Source organism: Anabas testudineus, chromosome 10, assembly GCF_900324465.2.
Source record: "Anabas testudineus chromosome 10, fAnaTes1.2, whole genome shotgun sequence".
NCBI lineage: Eukaryota > Metazoa > Chordata > Actinopteri > Anabantiformes > Anabantidae > Anabas > Anabas testudineus.
In genome coordinates this window covers 17,754,253-17,777,190 of record NC_046619.1, presented here as the reverse complement: position 1 = coordinate 17,777,190, position 22,938 = coordinate 17,754,253, and the positions used below count along the sequence as shown (strand labels likewise).

General features: G+C 40.3%; 1 protein-coding gene across 1 annotated transcript in view; it reads left to right on the top strand.

The window, feature by feature from the left end:
- The window catches only part of slit3 (slit homolog 3 (Drosophila)), a 201,154-nt gene that overhangs the window by 159,761 nt on the left and 18,455 nt on the right, over positions 1–22,938 (top strand). Inside the window, exons 16-29 of the mRNA XM_026358058.1 lie at positions 1,607–1,681; positions 2,897–3,040; positions 3,721–3,864; positions 6,614–6,777; positions 9,006–9,138; positions 10,451–10,519; positions 10,602–10,673; positions 12,784–12,855; positions 15,297–15,368; positions 15,490–15,572; positions 15,670–15,750; positions 16,214–16,338; positions 18,144–18,241; positions 22,088–22,227. Of these exons, the coding sequence (XP_026213843.1) occupies positions 1,607–1,681; positions 2,897–3,040; positions 3,721–3,864; positions 6,614–6,777; positions 9,006–9,138; positions 10,451–10,519; positions 10,602–10,673; positions 12,784–12,855; positions 15,297–15,368; positions 15,490–15,572; positions 15,670–15,750; positions 16,214–16,338; positions 18,144–18,241; positions 22,088–22,227 (1,472 nt within the window). The remainder of the gene's footprint in view (positions 1–1,606; positions 1,682–2,896; positions 3,041–3,720; positions 3,865–6,613; positions 6,778–9,005; positions 9,139–10,450; positions 10,520–10,601; positions 10,674–12,783; positions 12,856–15,296; positions 15,369–15,489; positions 15,573–15,669; positions 15,751–16,213; positions 16,339–18,143; positions 18,242–22,087; positions 22,228–22,938) is intronic.

Below are 22,938 nucleotides of genomic sequence, written 5' to 3'. Positions count from 1 at the left end.
CCTACTGGAGGTGGGTCACAACCAGGATTTGCCACTTAAATCTCTGATATTGATCATTTAAAAAGCTTGGTGGTAGTATTTTCTAGCCATTTCTGTAATTTTATGGTACAATATATAAAATGGAAGTGGTGAAGGAATGTTTTACAGGACCCGTCACCAATTAATCAGTTTTAGATTCAGAAGTAAATTAGAGTGCATATCTACCTTATAGTTTTTGGAATTACAGTTAAGCAATCAAAGAGGGAAATGTGAAAATGCCATTATGCCTTAGGGGTCAAAAGTAGGTGAATAATACAAAGGTTATACCATTGCTCTAACTGTTTATATTAATGAGGAACAGCTGCAGAAGTAGAGACCACTGCAGCATCAAGGCAGATACAGGATGGTTGCCATAGTATTACTTCTGGAAGTTGGTTGTATAATGGTTATTTCAACCATGGCTGCCACTTTAGATAACTAATAACGTCAGTGTCCCACAGACCATTAGCCCCCTGTTCCTCTCTTACTTTGGTGCTATTTCTCTCTGTGAAGTTACATCCACCCGTTCTCTCCATTCATTCCCAGGGTGCTTCTTGTCAAAACAAAAAAAAAGCCTTGCCCTTTTTGGTTGGTTGGAGGACACTTTAAAGTTTCTACTGTTTTTGACACCCCCCTTCTCTTGCTTTTTCTTTACGACCATAACCAACCAGTGGGTTGTCAAAAGCACACACGGACACACACACAGACAACCTTCCAGTCGTGCCCTGTGACCTTTCTTATCATGGGAAATCAAGCGAGGCTGTGCCTGAGCAGAGGGCTTACGTTATTTTTTTTCTTGACTGTGACTCTTCCTACAAGCTGGGCAAAACCCTTGACAAGCCTTGAGAGTGTTCAATAAGTATGAAAGAATTACTATGTGAATTCTGAGTAGATATTGGGGGCTGTATATGACAAGCTAAAGCGATTAGAAATGGTTCATCTATATTCTTTACATTCAGTGTACATACTGTAAATGAACCCTGCTGGAAAGACTGATACGAGTGCTTTTCTGATATCTGATGTGTTCAGTCTTTGTAACATATTGTTTCAGTGTGAGTTTATCCAGGTTGATCCCTTCTTTAACTGCCCCGTATCTCATTAAAAAGTGTCCCCTCCAGCTCAACTTTCACTTTCTTAGCTCAGTTTCTACTGATTTCTCGCATATGCACATGTTCACAAGGAGCAATCCCTGCTGTAGCACACTTTTAGAGGAAATTACCTTAATAAAGCAGATGTTTAGCTTCCTATCTCTCAAACTGTTTTCTCTTGGCTTAGGGCAGTGTGGGTATTGATGACCACATTGTAAAGATTCATTGCTCTTGTCTTCTCTGCTCTCGTCTCTCTGTACTCCTCTCCCAAATTTTTAAATTATTTTTCCTCCCTCCTCTGATTTTCTGCAGCATCATACTTCAACAGTGACTAAAGGTCTCTTAACCTTCATGCGGTCATTCCTCTCTGATTTGCAGCCTCTCTCCATTTTGTATTTTCTCACTGTGTGTGTGCATGTTGATGTGGGTCTGTTTACTTGAAGCAGTTGGGTTCATGAAAGAATAAATGTCTAAATCACCCTCTATCTTTCTCTCTGTAGGCGGTTAAACGACAATGAGATTGCCATCCTGGAGACTGCAGGGATGTTTAAGAAGCTCCCTAACTTGAGGAAGATGTGTGTATATATATATTTTTTTTGCTTTATGCTTGCTTTTACATTTATTGATTCATCAAATCATGCACAGTTTCTCTTGTGAAGAAGAACTAAAGAGGAACATGCATGGGGCCAAGTGGTTACTAGGAAGTCATTACTGTTAAAATAGTAGATAATATTAGAAGAAAACTGACGGAGGGAGGGAAATGGAAGGGAAATGGGAACAGAAGCATGATGCAAAAAAGAGAGAAAGGAAAGAATTAGCAAAGAAGGTAAAGAAGTGACTGAAGACAAGCAAGAGGATAGAAGGGACAGACAGAGATAGCGGAGGGGAAGGGTGGGTTGGAGGTGTAGAGGAAGCAAATATTAAATGGAAATGGAAGATGGGCATTCGGTTCAGATTTACAGTCAGTCCTTATCTACAACCTACTCTACGTGTGTGTGTGTGTGTGTGTGTCAGAGTGACATACAAAAAGACACAGCAGAGACCAGCAGTTGATTTACTGGAGAGGAAATTGCTAACCATCTAGCAGTGTCACTGACGATATAGATTGGCTAACACTCATTTCCATTCTGCTTCTCAATTCCTTCCCTCACTTCCTTCATCTCCTCTCCTTTCCTCTACTCTTATCATTTTATCCTTCCTCCTATCACCTCACACACACATACGCTCACACACAGCTGCTCTGCTACTGTTCGCTTCGCTCAAAGATTGTCTGCAATAATTATTTTTCCCCTTTAACTCTGTTCGCCCTCCTGTTTTCTGCTTTTGTCCTCTCATCATCAATGATGCTGATAAGAAGAAGCACAAAACTAGCAACGGATGAAAGCTACAGTAGTTCTGATAGCTCATCTCAAGTTATTGTCTCTGTGGTCAAATGCTCACTTTTCATTTTCATTATTCTCATTGTGTGTGCAAAGAAAAGAGATCGTAATCATTTTCAGTTCCTTGTGTGTGAGATAGAGCATTGTGTGATCGTGATGGCTGTAAGATGTTATCAGAATATCTATTGTACAAGATGAGGATATTAAGATGACAGAAAGAAGTATTAACATTTATGAATTAAAGGGACGTGATTGATTGCTTTAATTAAATTATGCATATGTTGTGTAACAACCTGTGTTTGCATGTGCAGCTTTATTGTCCATCAAGTGGTGTATGTGAAAGACTTCATGGACCAGGTGCACGTGGTTAAAACAAGCAAGAAATCTGTAATTTCTTTGACTTTCCTACAGCAACCTGAGCAACAACAAGCTGAGGGACATTCGAGAAGGTGTATTTGATGGAGCAGGTGGAGTTTTAGAGCTGCTCCTGACAGGAAACAAGCTAACTGGACTCCAGGGCCGCATGTTTAGAGGCCTCACTGGCCTCAAAACCCTGTAAGTAAGACTGCGAGTAAGAATATAATAGAGTAAGACAACGATGTGCTAACCATAGACAAGTGTCTATGTGACTTATGTTGGACTTTATTAACTTTTTCCTCCCTAGATTGGAAAGAGCGGATTGGGATTGTTTACCCACTGAACCTGAAATCAAGGCTAATGACAGCACATTGTTGTTCCTTTAATTTGGACATCCACCCGAAATAGGCTAGCGTCCAATTAGGGGTTAGAGCCCAGCATACACAATCATGAGCTAATGTTGTCTGTGCATGCTCAGTAATGACTATATATATATATATATATATATATATATATATGCTTGATGGCATCATGGCCGTCTCTGTATTATGTTAAGAGGCTCCCTGCTCCAGTAATAGCCCTGGTAACTAGGTTATCCTGTCCCAGAGATTGCTAATGCTAACAAACTCAGTTACTCTGTTCCCACATGGCTGAATGTCAGAAGCTAATGTCATATTACAGAGTCTGTCATGGATGTCGTATGGAGACTGGCTTCAATTTGACCGTGCTTTCTGTGTTCTTCTTTGTTCCTGTCATTATAAATTGTGTTTTATGTTCACCACCCAAATTTAGACAAGCCAGATATCAATGTAAAACTAAATCTGTACAAAAATACATTTAGCTTTCATTTACTAAATATTTTTTATGTATATTTCCAGAATGTTGCGGAGCAACCAGATCACCTGCATTGACAACAGTACATTCACGGGTCTGAGCTCCGTGCGTCTCCTGTCACTGTATGACAACAGGATCTCCAGCATTGCACCAGGAGCCTTCTCCACTCTCCACTCCTTGTCCACCATGTGAGTCATGTTCATCGGTCTATTTTGCTCGTCCTGTCGGCTTTTTCCTCCCACTTTTTCATTTCCATCATTCCTGTTATCTTTGACTGTGTGTCACAAGCTCTTCTTGTCTGTCTTAAAATCTAGCTGTATCATCCCCCTTATTTTGTGTCTGCTTTGTTCTTTATGTCCGTCCCTCCCCTAATCTTTCAGACTCCCTCCCTTCTGTGGGAGCTATCTACCGCACAACACACACACACAGTTGCACACATGTTGATCACTGGACACTGTTCTCCTCACAGATGCTCTCCATCATTATCGACTAGTTTGGTCTGGATCCCAGGACATTTGTTACCAAAGCTAAATTTATCTCAGCATCTGCTGAGATAAATACACATGCACGGGCACACATGCGGGAGTATCTCCAAGCTTGTTTTTTATCTTTCCAAAGATGCACACACCTGCTGTTACCAAGACAGGAATTCTTGGATGGCATATTCTTTTAAGGTGTGTGTGTGTGTGTGTATGAACACACTTTCATTAGTGTAAAAAATTACTGGTGCTCAGTCAGAAACAACAACTATGAAGTAAAGTTGAAGTTATGACAGGGACTAACGTACCACATAACATCATTGTTAGGGATCAGAGAGAGAAGCAAGACAGAGGCGAATATGTGTGTTTTTCTTTTTCTGGTGTGTTTCTTCCATCTTTTGACCACCACCAAGATGTGAAGGCTGTAAATAATATATTTTATCAGCTCAATAAAACATTACAGGTTGATTTTGTTATATACAGTATTCTTTTGTTACTCCGAACACATAGCCATGACATGCCAGAAATGTCTCCTCACATCCCCTCTGTCTTCCCTCCATGTTTTCCTCCCTTGTTCTGCCTTTTGTTCCTGCTCTATGCACTGCTATGTACCTGTCATCTTTAATTCAAGTTTCTAGTTGAGTATTGGGAGGAACAGTGGGACACGACAAAGGGAAAATGGGGACAGTAGAGGGAGAGGATGGATGGATGCGCTGTTGCATAAACTCAGGTTTGCTCAGTGGGGCTGTTGGTGATTATCACTACACAAATGGAAAGGTGTCATTTGTCACCGTTCATTCTTTTTTCAGCATTAGGTTTTCAGTGGCCTTGTAGTAACATTGAATGCAACACCTGCCTGCTGCTTGGTGTGGAAGAAAGATTGATTGTTTTTCTTCCCCTGCCCTCCGTTCTTAATGCATCTTCTATTCATTTACTCATCGTTCCCGTCCTCTTTTCCCTCTCACTCCTACTATTTCTAATATCTGTCTCTATTTTTAGTGCATTGTTTCCCGATAGAGTTTGTCCATTTAATTAAAAGATTAACACACTGAAAAGGAAGGAAGGGATTTAGCTCAGGTCTGGTTGCCATGCCAGTGAGGTCAATTCATTACAAAGCAATGAGAAAATAACTCGTCGCTATCTATAGCGGCGCACCATTAATATTGTAGCACAAAACGCAACAGTACATGTGGTGGTGAGGAGGTGCCACAAATCTGTTGACACAATTTGGAAACAACTCATCATCATTAAGGAGACGTGCAGCTTTCTCGTATGTTAATTTTAAACGTTCCTCTTTATTTCTGTTGTCGGATAAAGTAAACAAGCACATTTCTCTTAATATTGTATAGTCACTATAAGGTTTCTAGAACATATTGATAACGTTGACAATGACGTTCAGGCAAACTACCACAGTCTAATAAATCAGAAAACTGGGCTACAACATAAAACTGCTCCTTTTTTGAGATGTTTAACTATTTCACTGACAAGAAACATACAAACTAATAATATATATTATTAATATGTAAGGATTCTGCACTATTTTCTTTTGCCAATCACACATTTAAAGTAACGCATATCAGAAATCTTGCCGTCAGCTGGATCTGCCACATCAGCTTCCAGCACACCACCTTTCCAGCATGTGCTCCTGATGCCACCTGCTATTCCGTCCCATTCAGTTTAAATCTGGTTCACCATAAATATTACATGAGCAGTCTTTCAAAAGCAACAAAATGAAACGAGAGGTGATCAAAAATGAATAAAATGGACAGATAACCTTTTCTCTTTTTCTTTCTCACTAACAATCTCTCACTCTACCACCTTGGCTCTTTCAATTTCCATCTTCCTTATACTTTACAAAAAGAATAAAAATAACTGATAACCTTTTCTCTCAGACTCTCTTTGGTTCCCTTATACCCTCTTCCTCTCACCTCTTTGTCTTCCAAATGTATTCTTATATTTATGACTGACCAGCCAGCAGTTTACCTACATGCAATGGATGTGCAGTGTAGATTATACCATACAAATTATAATTTTTAAAAATAATTTATTAAAATGAAGAGTGGCACTCGACATAAGTAGCTAAATATCTGTCTCTCTATCTCTCTCTTGCTTTGTGTGTCTTTTTTTGTCGTCAGTTTTGCTACACTACTTTGTAAACCACTGTTTTATTATGGGTCCTGAATGTAAATCTGTAGAGAGTGCAGGTTGTCTCGATGGATGGCATCTGCTCACACAGAATTTATGCATCAATATTTTATTTATGAAGACAAAATTCAGGGAAAACATTTTGCAAACGTGCATCATTTTGCGATGATGAATTCATTATACTGTGGGAGAGAGGATGTACTCCAGCTAAGATGGACATTTTTTAGAAGCTATAAGTCCTGGGGTCCATTTCGCTTTGTTGTTTTGTTGCCTTTGTTTTAATAATTTCCCTTTCCTCTTTTTATTTCCATAGTAATCTGCTGTCCAACCCGTATGTGTGTGATTGCCACTTGGCCTGGCTGGGTCAGTGGCTAAAGAAGACCAGGGTGGTCAGTGGAAACCCTCGCTGTCAGAAGCCAGCCTTCCTGAAGGAGATCCCCATCCAGGATGTGGCTACTCCAGACTTTACATGTGACGGTGAGCCTCTCAATCTCTCTGCCCTCACAGCATACCAAATGGTTCGATGACATGTGTCAGATGTACATGCAGTAGTGTGCACACTTGCATCCTCAGCGGGATATTGTGCAGACAGAATCAGCAACCGCTGGCAAGCAGCAGTCTTACGTGACATCAGCTTGTGGTTTCTACAGTGACGTTGCTGTTACCGCAGCGGTGCCTGTCTGCAGTGACTTAGGCCTTTCACTTGACCGCCAAGTTCGACGCCACCAAACAAAGTGTGGCCTGGCTCTCCTGTCAATTAAATCTTTCTTTGCATACTTTAAACTTTCTGTCTCCATCTCGTCCTGCCTCTCCCTCTCCCTCCTGAGATTCTTTGAAATCATTACACTTTTCTAATTTCCTGTAGCTGTGCTGCAACCATTTACTGAAAATGACTTTGGAAAGTAGTTAGCTGGGTTGGCGGAAGTAGGGAAACTGTAAGATGGTATCATATCTTATTATTTATTCCTGTATCTTGAACACATAACTTCAAACTTACTCAGCTGCGCAATCATAAATTCAAGCTGTTGATACTACACTCAAGCCCAGGTACTTCTATTCTTATGAGAACTTTACAGTTTTTACACTGAATGTATAGTTTTAGGTTCATGATGATCCCAATGCTAATCTTAAGTAATATTACTCAACATAAAGTACATACAATAAACTAATCTCTAAAAAATACCTAGGAGCTTTTACAGTATACCTAAACTAAAAAATCCACTGTGCAGATGCCCATTAAGCATTGAGAACAGAATATTCATGGAAATATCTGTACAGTGAAGGTTGAAATCTCAAAAGCAAAGAATAGAAGCAAAGAAACACACACACACTCATACAACTTAGGTCTCCATGTCGGCTCTATTTATAGTTGAGTAAAATGGCTGTTAAGTTGTCCAGAGTCAGCCGGGGGAAAGGTAAAGTTAATTGAATTTGTGAGAAGATATTTAGCACACATTTAGATGTTAGTTCAATCAGCCAACTGTAAAGTGAGTCAGCCCACGGCTGCGCTTCCCTGTGGACTTGCAAGCCACACACATCAGATAAGTCACACACATATACACTTACTCACCCTGCTACACACAGGCACATAAGCACCCATGTACTCGACATTTAGACATTAGCAACAATTAGCAAACTACAAAGTGAATGAGAAAATGGCCATAGGACAGGGGGAGATAGCTATTTAATAAAGTGAATATGCACCAAACCCAGAACACATGTACGTGTATCACTGCAGCATGTGGCAGCACAGTGGCGTACAAGTACAAACTCTGCATTTGTTGTAGCTGATCTTCTCTCTCCCCATATACAAACACACACACACACACACACACACAGTCTAAGTGTTGTGTTATGATTGGCTGAGCGTCCACTCTTCATTATCCTTCATTATGGTTTTAGCTCAGATTGTTTTACATTTGGGACCACAGTTCAACTATTTACATACTGCTTAGCTAGATTAAAGCTGTGTGTGACTTTGTCTGTCAGTCAAGGAAATGGAAGCAGCTTTAAGCCAAGAACAACGATCTAGTTTCTGATCCTTCTTATCTGTGAGTGTTATAATGATTACAATCACTCAGATGCTTTTATGTCTTTGCCATGTGTTTATGTGTGTGTGTGTTGTGTTGTTTTAGTTGTATAATAACAGTAACAGGTTGATGAAGAATGCAAGTTTCCTTATTTCTAATAAACATGAGTCTTTAATATATTACTTTTCTTAAGGGAAAGGGCACCGACATCTTGGTATGACTAAACATTGCCTGTAGTTGTGATTGTTATTTTGCTGTATTTACATTAGTTTTCAAAGTTATTGTAGGCCAACCTATCAACATCTGTTCAACAGAATCTTCTAAGGGAGTTTAATTTCACTGTGATTTGCCTGCAGGTCCTGTGCCAGATGTTGAAACACACCGTGCAGCTGATTATAGCAGCTTCTAACCACTTGATACGAATTATACAGTACTGTTAAAGTGCAGAGTCCAGGGTTGAGCTCCACTGACCAAGTGGCACATGTATAGTTTACATATATCCACCTCGTTCTCTCTCTTTCCTCTGTCTTTGCTCTCGTCATCTCTCCTTCGGTGCTCTAACCTTTTCACCCCCGTCTTCTCTTTGCTGTTCTTTTTCGGTCTCTCTCATCTTTGTTCATCTTTTAATTTCTCTGACCTTGTCTTCATCCCTCTCTCTGCCCCCTATCTCTCCAGGTGCTGAGGATAATGGGTGTCTTCCTGCATCTGGTTGTCCTGATGTCTGCACGTGCTCAGACAGTGTGGTGCGATGCAGCAACAGAGGGCTGCACTCTCTGCCCAAGGGCATTCCCAAGGACACCACCGAGCTGTGAGTTACACAGACACACAAACTCAAACACAGGGATGTGCACTGTGAAATACACAGACACGCATTGAAACCATTTTACACACTTATGTACATGTGCACAAACAGAAATAAATATTTTTATCTATAATAATTTATGTATAATAAACATTCTTTGCACTCATAAATACACATAAACACACATTTTTGCAGTGCAATACCCATGTAGCAGCAGCCCTGTGCTTCTTCTAAACCTTAACTGTCTTAAATGATGTATTGCCAAACAAAGACAGACAGATATGTTTTTAAAATCACTTCAACTTTCTGATGCCAAAAAACAAATATTCAGTTTGAACCTTTAGACTCTGAAATGTTTAAAGGAGCTTTGAAGACCTAATGCAACAATGTGGTTTGTCCTTTGTCAAAAGGATAAATGCCTGCTTGCCTTTCTGTCTTACAAGTACCCTCTATATTAGCTTTGCAGCTTTGTCTTTGTCATTAATTTAAAGCTGTTTCCAATTATTGTGTAAAGAAAGAAGACAACAGCAGAAATGTCTGTAATGATTGTAATAGTTTCAATTGATAAGCATAAAATAAGGATGAAAAAAAATTAATCAAAAACAGGGAATTTGGATAAAAATAGAAACAAAATATCTTGTAGAGAAGGTGAAATATCACACACACACTCAAATGGCTCTAGCCGTGAAATAAGCCTGCTCTGCAGGGTCAATAGCAGTGATTAGGTATCGATCAGACTGAAGAAGACACTCCATCATACTGTCCACATGACCTACTTATGACCTGAGACAGAGGCACAAAGACCTATGCATCATAAAATGTTTGTGTTTGTGTGTACATGTTTTCCTGTGGTTGTGTGGACAAATTGAAGTTCCATAACATTTTTGCATCAACATTTTTGTCACTGAGCGACACAGAGTTTGACAGTTGGCTTTAGGATTATGGTAAGAATTAGCCTAGATTAATGTTGACGTTACCAGAAAATGTGATAGTTGGCACCAGTCAACAGTTCAGTTAAATGGAGCCAAATGTCCATATAAAATATGTAGTATATACATTTTTTAGTACATCTCAGCATTCCCGCATCATACTGCGTGTAGCTATCTCAGTTGTTTTGCTGAGTGCTGTGGAAGTATATTAATATATATTTGTATTATATTATTATTTCGGGTTTAAACTAAATAGGTATTTATGGGCATTATTTAGACCACTTAATAAATTCAAATGGCTAATCCTCCACAGACAGTTATGTGCAGTATATGTGTGTATTTGTATGTTCTATGTAAATAACAACATTACATGTGCACCTTTCTTGCAGTTACCTGGAGGGTAATATGCTGACGTCTGTACCCAAGGAGCTGGCAGCCCTGAAGCAGCTGTCGCTGGTGTATGTACCACTCACATAACCTTGAACAGAATTGTGTGTTCTTGTCAGTGTGTCTTTATTGTATGTTTTTTACTACACACAGAGACCTGAGCAACAACAGCATCAGCGCATTGGCTCCATACACCTTCAACAACATGACTCAACTATCCACACTGTAAGTTACCTTGGTGACGTGTACACCTAGCCATGCATGCACACGTCTCGTTGTCATACCTGACTTGAGTTACCAGCCAACCACCTCATTACTTTTAGGTATATTATCCTTTCTTTTCGCTCCTATATCTCATCTGTAGCTACATCCATCCAGGCTGCAACCCCTCTATCTTTATATCCTTATATCTAAAAAACAGATCCAACAAGAATGTTTGGAATTGTGTTGGAACCTTTTATTGTTTGTTCTGTCCAAGTGTAAAACATATAAATAAAGTCAGTGGTCTAGTTGTGGAAAAATTGAACATCCCAGAACAAAAAGTCCAACTCACCCTTTCACAGCTGCTGTGACGTGGATGAACACTTGCTTGCTTGCTGCTGTTTACAGACAATTCCTGAACGTCATCGCATACACAGCTTGTCTGAACTCTAACCTGTTTTGTCGGGAATAAAACAGAATATCGTGAAGAATCACAACTTATTCTGCTACACATTTTATTTGGGCGATTTTGCAACCAAACGTCTGGCTGCCAAATCCCCACAGCAGTGGATATCAGTCAGCTGTAGCCCTTCTGCAGAATCTCGCGGTCACGTTAACTTGCAGTAATGAAAGATCAGAACACAACATGGCCGGTTCAGAACGCAGAACGACTTCGAAACAATTAATAAGGAGACAAAGTGTTTTTTAAGACGACATAGCGTTAGCAGATGTGTTTTCTTGCTGAAAGAGCTACCGTGGTTTTGAATGTGGGTTTTGGCAGGCAGCTGCTGTGTATCGCCACTGAATCTTTTAGTGGTGTGCAATACTGGACCGTACCGGCCTACTTTCACCCATGTTTGTACCTCACATATGTCTTCACTCTTCTCCCTCTCGCCACCATCGCTTTCTCTTCGTCCTCAGTCAGACACACATGTACTGTATTGTTTTATATCTTTCTGTGCCTCTCTAATAGTTCTCTCGACTGTCCTTTCACTCCTCGATGACTCACTCGGTGAACTTGTTTAATTATAATCTACTTTAGCTCCTCTGAGTATCATTACTGCCATTCCGTCTTGCATCCAAATTCTTTTTATTGCAACAGTGATCTTAAGTTAGCTGATTTCGTTTTTGCTTTTAGCTTACCTAGTGTATTGCACAGATTTTACATCAACTCACTGGGTTTTATGTGTCCAGGGAATGTTGACTGAGCATTTTTGCTTTTTCCAGCAACTCCCCATTTCATATTTCATACAGCTGCACTGATTCATGCCTGGGAGCTGCCCAGTGCAACCACAGACTTATACTGTCAGCCTGCAGATAGTATCACTGGAACATTTCCTGTGTTAAATGCCTTGCTTAAGTACACTCTAACAAGTTTTGAAGAGGTAGAGGTGGAGGAGTATGTTTCACCTTTTACTTTCCACATCGGCTTTTCCAGTCTTTAAGTTAATCTGTTGATCTGCTGGCTGTAAGGCTCCTTTCACTAACATCTATGCCAGTTGTTAACCTGAGAAAGATGTTAGTTTTTTCCCCTCATCCCTCTGAGAGAAATTAAGGCATCTTAATAATCAGTAATTGGGATTAGGGATTACTTCAAGATGTGTTGCTCTACTCTTCTGTTGTCTTCAGATACACATCAGACACAAAGTGTTTTACACAGATGCTTCCTAAATAATGAAAAAGCCAAACTTTTTTTTGGGATTTTGTCCTAAAAGTTTTGTTTTCTTCCCTTTCGGTTGTTGCTAAACTTAATTGTTGGTTCATTAGCAGTTTTCTTTGTGGTGTGTGAGTTTGACATTCCACACACGCCAGATTTGCCTCTGGCAGTTTTGTACTGCTACCTCATTTTTCTAATTTATTAAATATGTGACCCCCTTCTTAATTTCCCCTTGTTTAACCTACAGTGGCTGCAGGTTCTCTACTAAGTTAGTGTAAAACCAAAACTGCTGTGTCACCATTCACGCCTTCCCTCATCTCAGTCCCTCTATTTTCTCCCTATTTTTATGTTTTTAGGGGATGTAGTCTAAAAGACTGAGCAGATTTTGATATGATTATAAGAAAATAATACTGTGAAAAGCAGCTACACATGAAGTCCTTTGAACTCCTTAATGTCTAATGTCTACTCTTCTTCCAGCATCCTGAGTTACAACCAGATTCGCTGCATCCCGGTTCACGCCTTTGACGGCCTCAAGTCCCTTCGTCTGCTGTGAGTAGCGTTTCTTCTGCTAAGTGCTGCAGTGCATTCAATATTCAACACTCCCCTTTGCTAGTTATGGTACTGAGCTAAATCAAAGTTTAATCACTCGTCTGGTGTCAGGCCAAGTGTCATGTTAAAACCCAATCACAAAATGAGTCACATCTACCCAATCACTTGTTGTTTCAGGGTTCGAAAAGAGATAAAAGTCACCATCTCTCATCTCCTCTTTAATACTCCCTCCCTATCTGCATGCTCTGGCCTCTCTCTCCTCTTGTGTCCCTCCAGTCTGGCACCCTCTCTCTTTCCTCCATCCATCCTCTCCTCTTTTTCCTCCCTCTCCGCCCAATGTTGTGTTTGATGAATCGACCTTCAGCCTCTGTTTCTCTCTGTCATCCATCTGGTTGTCCACCCTCTGTCTCACAAACCCACGTGCACACATGTCGAACGTGCATGTGGATACTGCTGTCTGAGTAGCCTCTCACACACGTACTAGCAGCTAAACACACATAAAAATAAACACGACACATGCACACAGCAGAATTTACTATATGTAGCATTTTAAGCAGCACTTCATCATTGTCAGTTTTACTATGATTGTTTTTGGCTCTTTGTCTTAAAGGGACACAACACCAAAATGACACCAGTAGTTTTTTTTTTATTTTTTTATTTGTGGTGCTTAAATTACAGAAAATTAACACTCAAAGAAATTTAGGACAACAAAACAATTTGCAGTTTAATATTTTGGCACAAAATAGTATTTCGTTGGTTCTTTTCCTCCTTTTTTTTAGCAAATCTAACATTTCAAATTTGCTTTATTTAGGATTTTTTTCTGTTGTCACCTTCTGTAGAATGAACATCAACTGAAAACCCACCAACATGAACTAATGATTAGAGATTTAAGATGTGTCCCTCGTATAATTCTCTGTAGACATCTTTTCCTGAACTTTGGCTGCTTCAGTTTGTTTAGAAAACTTCCGTGTTTCACCCTCAGAAAAGTCGGCTTTGTTTCTGGCCTTTTCTCTAATATCGACCGTGTCTCTTCACCTTGCTGAAGTTTAGTGATCGTTTTTTTTTTTTTTTTTTTACCCTTTCCTCCTTTTTTCCTTTCATTTTAGTTGATGTTGCCGTGGGGACTGATCCCTCTCTGCCCCCGCATAGCAACTGGTTGCCAGGCAGCCATCACTGTCACTTCCTCATTACCCACAACCCCCTCCGGACCAGGCTTGCGCGGGGGCTGTTAGACCACCATACACAGATTCACAAACACACACAAAGATGCACACAAACAGTCAAAGGCATTAAGCACACACACTTATGTACACTCACACGCTGACCTGAACATGCACACACTGAATTATGCACACACACACAGCACACACACACTTTTCCAATAGTGGTGGTTTTATAGCTGTCCCTTGCTACAGCCCTTCGCTCTAATGGAATGTGAACTTATATCCAGCAGGCAACACACTCAAATGGCGAGACACAAAGGACACACACACACACACACACACACACACACACTGCAGTCTCTGAGCCCTTAGAGACGAAAATTTCAGACACGCAAACACACACACCTACATGCACAAACACATGCACGAAAACCCAAAGGCACAAAGCAAAAATGCACATTCTCACACCGATACACATCACAGCCTGCAGTTTGTCCCTATGACACAAAGTTTTTTTTTTTTTCCATTCACCGTATGAGACAGTTTATATTCCATTCAGATACCAGGAAAATAAGCTCTGTGTTTATTTTGTTTTATTCTTTCATAAATATTGTATTTATTTTCCATTATAAGAAGAGTTGTTGGTGTGTCTGCAGCTGAGGAACCAAAAATAATTTAAATAATTTAGTATGCAGCCATAGCGGGTTAGACTGCTATATTAGTTTGCTGCAAATCAAGTGTCAGGCAGCTGTGCCGTCAGTTTCATTTACTGTTGTGTGCAGTAGATTTGAAGGATTTTCATGAATGATATTCATTCACAATATATGATATTCATTGTAAAATTAGTAAATTGTGCACACTCATCTATGGGCCGACCTTAAACACAGCTTCATGATTTTTAACTAAACATAGATCAGTCAGTTGTGTCACTGTACAGTAAATGAAATAGTGGATAGTAATAGTAGAGGCAGCATTAGTCATGGTACGAATGTTAACTGCTGAAGAAGTAGCAGTAACAACTAGGACTAGCCTGGGCTGAGGTCAAAGGTCGAAATGCTGTTCATTCTTCTGCTTGCTGCAACAAAAGCTGTGACAGAGGAACAATGACTCCTTCATTACACTTTTATTTTATTGTATTTATAGTTAAATCAATTAATTTTAAAATAAATTCAACCTTAGGTCACAAAGCTGCTTCTTAAATGTGTAACAAGGTCAGTATTCTGATTAGTATTCATGTAAACTCTTGTCTTTCTTTCTGACTCTCTCTCTTTCCTCCAGGACTCTCCATGGTAACGACCTTTCAACTATCCCAGAAGGCGCTTTCAACCACCTCACCTCCCTGTCCCACCTGTAAGAGCAGACCCATACTTATGTTTCTGTGCACCTTTGAGTGTGTGTTTGTATTTTAACTGTCACCAGGGAGAGTTATTTATCACTGCAGTGTTTTTAATTGTGCTTTGTGTGTGTCCAGGGCCCTTGGTGCCAACCCGTTGTACTGTAACTGTGACCTGCGTTGGCTCTCTCAGTGGGTCAAGGCTGGCTTTAAAGAGCCTGGTAAGAAGAAAAATCACAGTCAATAAGCCATTAAAGACATTAAACATAAGGGAAATGACAAACTAGTAGTTTATCAATACACTGTGATTTTAAATAGGCATTGCTCGCTGTACTGGACCTCCTGATATGGCTGACAGGCTGCTGCTCACCACACCACTCAACAAATTTCAGTGTAAAGGTAAATAGTTTTCATTTTCAGTTCTGGTTACTGTTCTCCATTTGTTTGCTTGTTTGTTTGCACCTGTTGCGGTGTATTCCACTTTAAGATATATGTAAATGTTCGTCACTCTATTAATCACCTGCATTTTGCATCTTAAAATGACAGTTCGACAAGATTTTGTAGATAAAAGTATAAAGGATGAGATAAAGTAAACTGTGAACTAGGTTCTGAACCTCTTCTTGATTCTACACACCCTGGCCTCTGAAACAAATCAAATTTATTCCTCTTCTATGCTCCTGTTTTTCTTATTCTGTAAGACCTTTTCTTAGCACACTATCCATTAAGTGTAGTCTGTGAGAGTGCCTTTCAGCCCTACGTGACTAAATATGTTTCCACTTTTGTGCTCTTTCTTTCTCTTCTTACATTCATCTGTTCCACTCCCTTTCTTCTTATCGGCTCCTGTTTGTGTTATCTGGTTCAGGTCCAGTAGATATCAGCCTAATGTCGAAGTGCGCCCCCTGCTTGGCATCACCTTGCCAGAACAATGGTACCTGTGTGTCTGAAGCCGCAGGATCCTACCACTGCACCTGTCCGTACGGATTCAAGGTGAGACACTTTAGCAGCAGAGGGGAACGCGTTATGACACAAATAATGCAATGGATTGTCTCATGTTAAAAAATAAATAGTTTAAGTACCAGCTACCTGCACTGGCAGTTATCCACCATTATTTAGGGTTTTTTCTGTGCTTTAAAGCTTTGAAATTATGGCACCCAGCAGCCCTCAAGACAGAAAAATGTTACATTCGCTGACATTGGCTGCATGTGTAAACGGTATTCTAGGTGACTTGCCATGCAGCATAAGCCTGTGGTATTAGCAGTATTATTAGGCTTAGCTTTGGCCTTGCATGCATAATGTATGTACCTGTTCATCGATAGAGAAATGATGACGGCAGCTGGCTATACTGGCAGTAATGACTGATCCAAAGACAAAGGGTGTAATAATTGTCAAGACCCTGCATTAGGAGAAAAAGTTCAAATCTCCTGTACTACAAAAAGAACAATTTGCATTGGAAGAGTGTGTGAGCAACATATTTGACCATATGTGCATATACTGTATGTATACATGTCAGATTACCCTGCTAGTTTGTTTGCATGTGTGCATAGAGATTAAAGGGTTCACTCCTCTGTGGGGGTTTTTGTGCACGGAGGCGTGTGTGTGAATAAGCATTTTAAAGATACACTTGTGATCTTGTGTGCGCTAACACCTCATAACCTTTACGCATTTACAGGAGGACAAAGCCTCACTCTCACTTTTAATTAAAACATCAATTGCCAAGGTCACAGATTGGGAAATAGGGACTGATGGTGTGTGTGAGTGTGTGTGCACCTGTGCATGTACATGTCTGCATGTATTTTCTTTCTGTGTGAGAATCCACTGGGACAATGTTAATTAAATTGTGTTAGAGCAAGCAAATAAGACGCAGCAGACAACAAAAAGAGAACGAAAGAGAATAAGCAGTAAGGGAAAGATAAACTACAGAAAATGCAGTGAGAGGTGGTTGGATAAGAAAAGAAAAAGAAAAGTTGTAGAAAACATGTAAATGCTGTCAGAAATATATAGAAAACATCTTAAAGAGAGAGTAAGAGAAAGAGGGAGAAGTTGGGTGAAAGCTAGAGAGAATAAAACATCAACAAAGAGCTTCAGTAAAAAAGTGAAGTGAAGGACCTAATGAAGATAGATGGAGAGGGAAAACAAGAAGAAACGTCCGCCTTTTGGCTTTGATCAGAGGAAGTGGGTGTGTTGGCGGCCAAAGGTTTAGTGGTTTGAAATTAAAACTACAGCCGCAGGGTTCGACGCAGAAAGGGAGTGTGTGTGTATGTGTGGGACTCTGATACATGATACGGTTCCAAGTGAAAGCTGTTTATTCAGAAAACAGGTGTGTGGTTAGACGAGCAATGAATCAAACAAGTAGCGTAGACTGCGCCACGCATTCATGTGTGTTTGCAACCAACCAGAATGGATTTATTCAACCCTCTATCTCTCTACAGGCTATTTTCTTTCATTGCAATTAAAATATGAACAAATCTGTAGTTCTAAAACAGAAAATTGGTAGTAAATTATAAACACAATGGAGAAATAGATCTACTTTGTTTTGCTTGTTTTACATTTTGCCATCATTAGCATGTAGCTTATTATAAGCCCCAGTGGACGCCAGAGAGAGGAGAATTTATATCACTCACCCCTAACTGTCGAGTCGGGGTCGCTGTGTTAAAAGGTGCCAATAGTGAAGTTATTTGAAGACATTCTTGGACTATTACAGTCTTTGTTTGAATAGTTAAATTATATCTAGAGAGAAAAAATATCCTGTGTTCAATTATTAATGTCTTTGCCCTGCTTGTCCTCTTCTCTAGGGACAAAACTGTGAATTGCCCATCAATGCCTGTATTAGTTTCCCCTGCTCTAATGGAGGAACCTGCCACATTCAGCCTGGCCATGAAGACCACTTCAGGTACAACAACATCTGTTTATAACAAATGCGTCATAATAATCTGCACATTTTTTAGTTATTGCTGAAGCGTGCTGCCTTTTAAACACTGAGTAAGGGTTGTATTTGCATGTGTATGGCCTTTTGCTTTCTCAGCTGTATACGGTTCTGTTTGTATTTCAAACAAGCAATACAACCATTAGTACTGTAGATATATTGCTTGGAGACAATTGCAAGGAATAAAACAAGAAAGAGTTGTTTCAGAGCAGTCCTTTGGGAATCCAGCTAGGCTGTGGGTGAAACCTTTATTGCCCTTTCCACCCTGCTGCCCCTCTCTATTAGTGGAGACATTTTAAAAACTCACCCTGCATTCTCATCTATAGGGAAAATTAACTTTACTCGGTGCCCAGAAATATAGACAGTGTGATTAGAGTGGACAGTCTTGCTTCACCGGGCAATGCATTACCCTTGATAACAACTTACTTTGACCTTATGATGTGTTTTCCTGCCTGCGTAAATGTGTGTGTTGTAGGATGTGGGGTTAAAAAAGAAAGAGGGAATATGTCAGAGGAGAAAACCCCATTTGGATTGCTCATTAAATCCTTGTGCCTTCTCTGACCTCCTCAACTATTCTAAGAAGATATGTTCTAAACATCTGTTCATATCAGTGTTTGTTCACTGTTGTCGTTGCACTGTTTTATTTATCATCACGCACAAACAGTGCAGAACAGCATACATCTTAGACTCATTTATAGAGCTTATAAGTGACACCCACTTGAATATTTGATGAACTTTTCAGTCTTATTTTGCTTTTCTGTGTGTTGGAGCATCAAGTTTTTAGAAACATTTCTGGAAATGGGATTTATAGCTAGTTCCTAAATATGGTACAAATGGAAAAGCAAATTTGTCCTAAAATTGTTTAAATAACAAACATAACAATCACGTAACAGTTTTTACATGTATGTCCTCTAGGTGATTAGAAGCCAATGATCCACATTGTTCCTGACTTCATTCATTATTACATTCAGCCAGTGAATGTGTGCAGCACATGCTAGAACATTTCCAGGAACTCGCTGGTTCACATTCATACAGCTTCACAAATTCACACCTGGGAGCTGCCCAACACAATCACAGTGTTTGACTCCTGGCTGCAGATCAGCTCCACAGGACACGTTGGGGGTCAAGATCTTCCCCGTGGCAGTAGTTGAGGGAAGGAAGGGCAGAGCATCAGTCATTCACTTTCCTTCTTTCACTTTTCCCAGTTGGTCGTGGATCTCAGACTCAGCTTCTTGCACATTCTCATACACCTGCAGAACCGTTTAAAGGTTCTCTGGTTATGACCTGAAATGTTAAACACAATATTCCCATGTCTACTATCATTTCATGACGAATCCCTTTTGGACCTAGAAACTAAAGCAAAAGCGTCAAAGTTCATTTGGGTTTAAGTGCCAAGAGACTAAATGTAACTCTGGTAGTAGGCCAGACTCTAAAATTAATCAAAATGGTCACAAATTGTTTAGAAATGTGATATATTAACACCAGACTGTATGTCGTATGAGTTTTTTCAGGTCCTCCATTTTTAACTAAACAGCTCTTCATTAGTTAAATTGAATCAAACCACATTAAAAACACAATATGCTACAGTTAGACTCATTGAAACTGTTGAAGAACCAAGGACGCAGCCTTGGTACAGTAGCTGTACTAAAATATATCTATATTTAAAAGTTAAATTACACTCATGTGCTGAATGTCTGCTCACCATACCATAATTGTGTGCGCATGGGCGTCCTTTATTGTGCCTGCCAGGATCATCAGTGTCTCTCCAAAAAGTCCCCTTTTTCCCAAGCTCATGACAAACAGCCACTTTGATTGAAACAATTGTCATAAATATCTTAACCAGATTTGTCTCTTCCTCGAGCCCCTTAACAAGGCCTTTGCCCTTTAAAAAGCTCTGATATGCGTCTGGCCTTTAACGTCCTGCGTGGTAATGCTATTAGGGACGTCTTTACCCTTTACAGATCTTCTCTTAATGTTAATGCCGACACAGGTACATACCTTTGCCCTCTGAGAGACAGAGTAGGAGACAGAGAAGGACAGAAAGAGTCAAAGACCAGACCCCTGTGACATTTTAACATGTTATATAATCAGTTGGGGATATTCAATCTAAAGTCCAATTAGCCTGGGTTCCTAGCAGGCAGCCATTTGTCAAACTATATAGTTTAAATGCCAGGACTGGGATTTGATTGGTGAAACAGTGCTCTCTGATCCAATCAGTGCTGGCAGTGCTCGTCTCATTTGTATTTTTTTTATCTTGTTCTTCACGTAATGTCTCTTCTGTTTTTAACTCATTATTCTCGTCCCCTTACCCACATATTTATCAACGTTAAACTTGTATGTGAAACCTCTTACAGCCACTTCTTAAAGAGCTGAAGTAAAAACGCTGTCGGGCAAAGAAAGTCAAACATCTAGCAAGCAAAGACCCACATATTTTCTTTTCTTTATTTGGTGAAGATAAATTAAACTGAACTAAAGAAAGAGCAAACATTGGACTTTCCTTGATTAACTGGCGCTAAAATGACTCAAATGGGATGCTCGTGTAGTTTTGTGTTTGTTGGATGAAGAAGTAGCTGACATTTTTGCTAATATGTTAGTCATAACACAACTTAATTGGCTGGTACTGAGTTTATTTTGGAGTCTTTCTGCCCCCTAAAGGTGAAACAAAATGCACATTTATGTTTGAAAGCAACAGACAGACAGGATAGGGGTGGACAGCGATATGGTGTGGAGGGGGAAAAAGGGACTGAGTGAGATAAGTGTTAGTGTGAGAAAAATATCTGGGAAGCACCGAAGTTAGATTAGAAAAGAGGGATTGAGGGTCAAACAAAAGGAGCAAAACAGCAGAAAAGGTTTAAAGGTGCAGTGAAGTGAGAAGCACAAAGAAAACGTGTTGAAGTGAGTCTGTGTGTACGTGGGCTGCTATTTGTCACTTACTTGTGCTGAAGCGAGTTTTCCCATGCTTAATGTGTTGGGATGACCTTGCAGCTAAATCCTTTTCAACCAACACAAGTAGCTTGACTCAGTAAAGTGTAGGAGACTAGCATCGGAATAGGGAGTTGTGAGAGACGGGGATCTTCTAAGTGCAGCTATGGTCCACTCTCTCCTGTACACTCCGTGTGTGGGAAGTGAGCTTACATAAAGGTAGCATGTGTGTTTGTGATCTATTATACACAGTTAACTGTGCTGAGATATGAAGGGTGGGAAGAGGCGAGAGATCAAGGGCTGGTGAGAAGGGAGGAGATACAAGACAGAGAGGAAGAAGAAGGAAGAAGAATCAGGGGGAGGCAGAGAAGGCTTTTATAATTCCTTTAGAGTCCCCCGGTGGGCACTGTCCAACAACAGTGTTGGACAGCACTGGCTTTAACTTTAGCTTCTGATGTTCATAAATGAAATATCCTCTGACAACAAAGATGGAGGTGGCATAAATCAAAGGGCTGTGTTTAAAAAGGGCGACTTATTCGTTCTATATTCTAGTGCAGGAGAACGTAGTCAAAGGGGGTTAGTGTGGAGCAATAATAGTTTAAACTTTGAACAGCCAGGTTAAATTTTCATTTCAGGTATAAAAATGAGGCATCAAATGGTGTCTGTTGGACGACTAAATATAGATGTGCTGTGGCTCCAGGGGCACTGGAGAACAACTCCATGGTGGAGGAAGAAAAAGATGAAATTATTTTTTCATTAAAGCTTAAGGAGTTTAAGGAGTAAAGTTGAGCAGCTGATTGATGTGCCTGATTTTATTTCCAGTTGTGCAGTACCAGTGTGTGCTCAGCCATCATCTCATTATGCGCATGTTTGGTGTGTTTGTATGTCTAGCTGTGTGTGTCCACCTGGTTTCGAGGGCAAGAGTTGTGAGATAAACCCAGATGACTGTGAAGACAACGACTGTGAGAACAACTCTACCTGCATCGATGGAGTCAACAACTACACCTGCGTCTGTCCACCTAACTACACGGGTACACCCACAGATACACACAAACATACATGCAACATCTATTTCTGCTCTCAGAAATTCCTGAAATCCAGTCTTTGCTCCTGAGAGACCGGGAGGGTCAGCAAGTCCCCTCCACTACTGCACACACATACACACACATACAAACTCATATTTTCCACTTTACTGGGTGGCAACTTAGTAATGGACAGCCTCTCTGCAGTGACCTGAAACTGCTCCTGCAGGAGGTTGAAAGAGCAGTCACACGGGAGACAGAGAGTTGGCGCGAGGGAGGGGAAAATGACAGCAAAATGCCAAAGAGGGATTGTGTACAAGAGGGAAAGGCAAAAATAAACAAAGCAAGTAAAAAGGTAAAGAAAGGGACGGTAAAAGGCCGAAGCTGTGAAAGGGAGACACTTCACTTGGTGGAGTCCAGCGATATTAAGCTAAAGTGCTGACTGGGAAGTTAAGTTTTTTCTATCTGTGACAATGAGCTCTAACACACATACACCAACACACACATCTGGTCCCCTTTGACACTGGATCCCAGTCAATATATACACACACTCACCCACACTCACCATGTCATTATCATTGTTGGCATAGAGAAGCCTCGCACACTGCCAGCCATCTTACCACATACAGCTGTTGCACAAACACACACACACACACACACACACCCGGCTGGTTCCTTTGGCTCTGAAGCTCCACTCTGCTCAGTGAACCACAGCGTAAT